The sequence below is a fragment of the Talpa europaea genome (genome assembly GCF_964194135.1).
Source record: "Talpa europaea genome assembly, chromosome: 4".
Lineage (NCBI taxonomy): Eukaryota > Metazoa > Chordata > Mammalia > Eulipotyphla > Talpidae > Talpa > Talpa europaea.
In genome coordinates, this window is record NC_140070.1 from 36,371,786 (window position 1) to 36,377,785 (window position 6,000).

General features: G+C 46.9%; 1 protein-coding gene across 6 annotated transcripts in view; it reads right to left on the reverse strand.

Moving 5' to 3' along the window:
- UNC5D (unc-5 netrin receptor D) overlaps positions 1 to 4,713 on the reverse strand; it is a gene marked incomplete at its 5' end in the record, with an annotated part of 505,865 nt that extends 501,152 nt beyond the window's left edge. For all 6 annotated transcript variants that reach the window (XM_084231868.1, XM_084231869.1, XM_084231870.1 and 3 more), the window contains one exon: positions 4,611 to 4,713. In XM_084231868.1, the coding sequence (XP_084087994.1) occupies positions 4,611 to 4,713 (103 nt within the window). The remainder of the gene's footprint in view (positions 1 to 4,610) is intronic.
- Positions 4,714 to 6,000: the final 1,287 nt, after the last annotated feature.

Here is a 6,000-nt window from a genome sequence, read left to right on the forward strand (position 1 = left end):
ATGCAAGCTATCATATCAGAAACCAGCATTCAGAATTTTAAGTGTGATTCCAATCCTAGAGTATATTAAGCTGAATGGTGAGAGGGTGGTTGTTTTCATACAACATAAATCTCTGAGATTTATCTGAACATATTTACAGATTTATTTAAGTTACTCTAAATTCCTCATAACTCTCATAGCCATAGAGACATAATTTTAGCACTCTGTCACCAAAATACTAGGGTCACTTTATTTTCAGCAGTTTAGAAAATTATCCTAGTGGTGAGGTCTGGAGTCCCAGAAGCAAAGTTCAAGTCTAGGTCCATTATAAAGTAACTGTGGCCTTGAGCAAGTTATGTAATCTCCCTAAGCCCTTCTTGTCCTCTCTTAAAAATTAGAATAATAGTACTTACCTCCTAGTGTTATCTAACAGATTAAGTGAGTTTATACATATAAAGCATTTTGAATCATGAATGGCACACACCACATAGAATAATTACTATTTTTTCTTATTCAAACAAGTCTCAAAAATGCCTTCTCCTAGGGAATAAGCATAATATAAAGAGTGGTATCCAAAAGATGGTAGTTCTCAACTCAACATCGACCATTTAGCAAGTGAGGGAGCGAGCAGATGCAAGTGTCTTTACAGAAAGTGTGTAGCTGAGAATGTCAGTAAAGTTCCCAGTGGTGATTCAGTCCTGATGTTAGTTCATGAAGTCACCAGAATAAGGAGAACAGACAAAAATACAATGATAAAGCTGGTTAAGTGGTGCTGCTTGGAATAGGGAACAATCAGGATTAATGGCAAAGGCGCAATCAAGAAGGAGGGCACAGCTGGGCTCTCTGTGAATATATTCGCTTGTCCATTAAGAGGCCACCACCACCTTAAGGGGATGTTATGGAATACATCTTTCTTTTTATACCTCTCTTTGAGATTCGATTTTAATGCATGTGGTCTAGCTCTCAAGCCTGCATATTAACAAAGAAAAAAAGGCACAAGGGGAGCATATCAAATACTATCTGTACACCCAAGGCTTTGATAAGACTTTAAGATTGGAAATAATGTAAGTACTATCATTGGCAGGAGGTGGGCAGTTAAAAACAAGCTGACAAGTCTTTGGGAAAGAGAAAAGTCCTTCCCGAACTGATCAGACAGCAGGGTCAGGAACTCCCTACCCAATTTTATCCTACAGCCTGAGAGAACTCAGAGAACCTCTGGTCTCCAGGGCTTTCCCCACACTCAGGGTACTGCTGAAAGAACCACAGACTCACAGGAGGCCCATTCAAAGAGTAAGGAAGTATGAGAGGGGAGGGGGGCATTACTGTTCTTCATAATATGGCTATGAAAAGGTAGTGAGCGCTGCCATTATAGGGCCAGGTGGGAACAATTCATCTCTTCTTTAAAACCGCGGTGCTTAAAAGATCACTTGAGCAGAACACAGTGTTGGACAGGAAAAGAAGATGCCACTGAACTGTTGGAGCTGGGAGCACGACCCAAGAGTCAAAAAAGACAAACTCGACAGGAAATGAGAGAAGTGTCTTTCCCATAGCACTACAGGGGGTAATTTTTAAGGAAAATGAACAGAATGAGGAGGTACAATTAATGTTCACTAAGGATGAAATAACTATAGATTTAAAACTAGGCAGATAATTGAAGTATGCACAAACCATATGAGCCTCCTCGTGCCATAAATGCATTTACTATATATATATATATATATATATATATAGTTACTGTAAGGAAGATTTCATTATCCAGGGAATTTTTTAAAAGCAAGGAATTGTGAACACTCAACAAATCTAGCACACCCTCCTCCCTGCCTTTAGACTTGGTTATATTATGACAATGTCCAGTGTCCAATATAGGAATTACAATCAGATCAACAGCAATATTCCTTTTTCTCAAAGAACAAAAACAAATCCGTATGACAATATGATCAAGATCGAGTTATCACTTGGAAGGTCACGAATAACTTTTAAACAACCTTCTTTTAAGTTGGAAAGTGTTAAAACATAGAATAATCATGGAACCAGAGTGCCTTCTGTAAGGTATGCCACCAATCAAGAGCACAAATCGAAAGAGGGAAGTCTTGCCAAAAAGAGGGAATGAGAACCATGCTTCTTGGACCATCTTAATAGTTTTCTTAAGGGAGTCCCTTCCCCAAGTATCTTCTTCTTGGAGCTTATGCAAAGCCAATTTTCTGAAACCACCTCCCAATTCCGCCTCCCAATTTTCACCAAGTGCTCACAGAATGAAAATTAAAAAAAAAAAAAAAGAGTTGACGCAATCATTTTGGAAACAAATTAATGGTAAAGAAAAGGCTATTGGATCGTTTGATATTCTTTACCATCAAAGTAAATGACACAATTCTATACATCCTGTTGTATACTTAAAGTGGCATACCTTGGTCCAAAGCATTTGGAAAAAAACTATTTACTAGGATAAATGAGAACAACCTTGGACCAGCACCACAGTCTGGTGGGACTCCTCAGGCAGCATGCCCCAAGAGTGCAATTTACCAGCTTTTATTGAATCAGCACCATCCTGGCCTGGCTGGGAGCACTTAAGCAACATCAAAACACACCCTTTGTTAATAAAACTCCATTGTGTCCACCTGTCCACAACCAGGTGCATGCGGCTTCACAGATTTCACATCCTGCTTACTGCTCATCTCTTGAGGAATCCCCAACAAATGTTAAAGGTAATGGCTTCATGCCCCGAAAGTAAAACATTACCAGGAAATATTAATCAGAATTACCACTCCACTCCATGTTCTTGAACATGACTATGATCTGTGCAAGGCATTTGTTGTAAATAAGCTGCAGAGTGGATAGTATGTTTTCCAGGAGACCTTTAAAGAACAGCTTGCAGACAAGAGGTGCTAGCCTTAGTTTCACAGCCAGCAAAACTCTATCCAAGATGCTTTTGGCATGCCCCCACCTCTTGTTTGGATCTGGCTTCAAGACAACTCCGCCAACCAAAATCCAAGGGGTCAATGTATAAAGTCAATCATTGTTAGTAAGTGGGACTCATATATTTAGATCAACATTTACAAAAGAAAAGGCCCACTTTATCCCATAACAGTGTATTAAAAACAACTCAGCTGACTTTTCAAAGAGGCACTCTCCGTAGTAAATTAAATGGCTGAAGCTTATGCTTCTTCCAGCAAGGGAAAGAACTGTGCTTCACCATAATCCAGTGTGTGCAATCACAGAGGTTCATTTTTAAATCTCTGCTGCTTTATAAAAAGCCTGCTCCATTAAAGAAAAAAAAAAAGTTTTCAGGAAATGAAATGCAAATAGTCAGTGAACAGGATCATAAAATGGAAAGCTTCTCTCTACATTTATTTTTTTTAAATTATTCTTTCCAGGCAGCACAACTGCTTTTAACACACCGTTAGCTTTCATAAAAATAAAATTATATTGTTCTTTTGTGATACTCCTCAACCGCTACCCCTTCTGTCTCGCGTTACTCAGAATATGTTCAGTGTTGCCAACAGAGCAGAAGGTGAGGTGGTCAGCGCAGTCCCACGCGCCAGTCCAACGGAAGGTAAATCATATAATGCAATCACATATTCTAACCCGAATGGATGGCACACAGGGAAAGGGAACGGTCAAGATGAGCGGGAAGGAGAAGCTTCAGCATTACTTCAAACGTAAAGCCACAATATTCAAAGCTATGTCTGAAATTGCCCCTGATAATCTTGGACACAAGTCCGCGGAATTTATCATTAAGTTGATGCCCCCAGTCCTCACTCAAGGTGGAGCTTAAACCAGTTGAGAAATTTCACTCTGCTGGAGTCCCGAGAATCCAATGGGGGGTCTACGTTTTCTAAGTCAGGGGAAAAAAAAAAAAAAGCAGCGGTTTCCCTGCAGCTCAAAGGGGACCCCGTCCGCTAACTCCTAGCTAGAATGGGCAACCGGGTAGGGAAAAGAGACGTCTGGAGAGCGGCCTCCAGCCAACCGCGTATCTGGGCTCGGCAATGCAGGCGCAGTTAAACACCGATGGTGCACACAGCCCTCCCTCCCGAGCTCCGGTGCACATGCGGCCTCCACGAAAGACAACCTAGTTCTTCCAAGAACCCCGGGCTAGCGAAGCCCGAGTGGTGACCAGATTAGGGGAGAGCTAAGGGGCTCCAGTTAGGAGGCTGCGCCCCGAAGGAGAAAAGGCACCTTCTCTTTTCAAGTCTGCCCTAAGAGACTCCCAACATGCGGGCCCGCTCCCTGGAAAGTCTCGGACACTGTGGGCACCCACCCCTGGACGATCTCGCTCAGGAAGGTAGTGGAGATGACAGGGGAGAGCGAGATTGGAGTGAGGAGGTAGGTACTCCAGTCTGCAGCAATTGGGGAGGGCTTGGGAAATGGAGCCAGCCAAGAGAGTAAAGGGTAGGGGACCCGGTCACAGCAACCTGTAGGATTGCGGCTGACTGCAAACTTGGGGTGGGAGGCAGTGGCCCCTCCGGGGTCCTTCGCCCGAATTCCACCCGGTGGGGCTAGGCGCGCAGAGAGGTGCAGGGCGCAACTTGGAAAACCAACGCGATAGGTGCGGGTCCCGCTAAGTCATGCGGGCGCTCCCTCGCTCCCTCGCTCCCTCGCTCCCTGCCCCTCCGCAGGTTCTGCCCAGCGCTTACCTCGGGCAGCCGCAGCTCCCGCCGCCCAAAGACAGAACCCCAGCCAGGGGAGCCACCCGCGCGCCCCTCCATCGCGTCCTCCCGCGGCGGCCGCTCTCCCCATGCTCCTGGCCCGGCTCACGAGTACGGTTCCTCTTCCAAGCCCCGGGAGCCCGGGAGAGGCACGGACAGGCAGGGGCTGAGATGACGGGGTCGCGGGGATCTTTAGCGAGTGACTGCTCCGCAGACGCTCCCTACTGCAGCCGGGCAAGGCGCTCTAACCTGCCCCAGGCTGGGCTCCCGGAGGAAGCGCGCGCTCCCATCGCTCCCACGGCCGGGCCACCGCTGTCCCCGTGCCACTGCCCGAGCCGCCCGCCGTCCCCGCCGCGCGGCTCACAGCGCTCCGCCGCCGCCGCTGGGGTCTGGACTACCCGGCGGAGGAGGGAGTCCGCATCGCTAATGAGACCCCCGCGGCCGCCCCTTCTCCGCCCCTCCGCACGCCAGCCAATGAGCCGGGCCGGGGCGGGGCGGCGGGAGGGGCGGTGGCCGCGGCCGGCGCGCGGGGCTGGAGGCGCAGGTGAGCCCCGCGGCGGCGGCCCGCGCCCCCAGGTCCCTCCTCTTTCCCCGGGCAAGGAAGCCGTGCGTGAGGGCTGGGGAGGCAATTGCTTGCCTCAGGTGGTAGCAAAAGCCGCGGGCCTTTTGGAGGCCAAGGCACTTACCAAGAGGTGGGCACATCCGAGGCTTAACTCTCTCCTGCTGCCAGGAAACCTGTTTCCTTCAACTTTCAGCCTTTTGATTCTGCCTTGTCTTTAAACATCAGGTCAGCCATCACACCTGAAAAATTCACAAGAAAAAAGAAAGACTTAAAGGTCAAGTGGGGTAGCAATCAGGCGATTGAATCCATTTTTGTTGCTATGCTAAATATTAAAAAAAAAAAAAAAAAGTGGGGAGATTACAGCCCTGGGTGCTTTAAGGGGTAGGTAATGGATTTTTTTAGTTTCCCCTAGTAATCCCCTTGTCTGTGGTCTGAGGCACCCCCTCCCCCCACCCCCCAATCCCCTAACTTTTCAGAAAGCTCACTCACTTCTGATGATTCCTGTTTTGTTTGTTTTACTCTGGGCCCTGGGAAGTGCCTTTCTTCTAACTATCAGGGTAAAAGAGAGTCATAGTGGGTTTTTGTAACAAGAAGGGAAAGAATTGTCTTAAAACTGTAGTTTGTTTTGAATAGACAGTCAAATCTTTATTTATTTGCTTTTGAAAGTAACTTCTACTTGCCTTATCCCTTCCTTTGCAGGAGTAACTTAAGAAAAAATGCCTTAAGACAGAATGTCAGGCCTCCCCGATGGCACAGTGGGTTGAGCACAGTGCTGTGAAGCTGTCCCCAGCCTCTGCAATGCAGGATCCGTTCCAA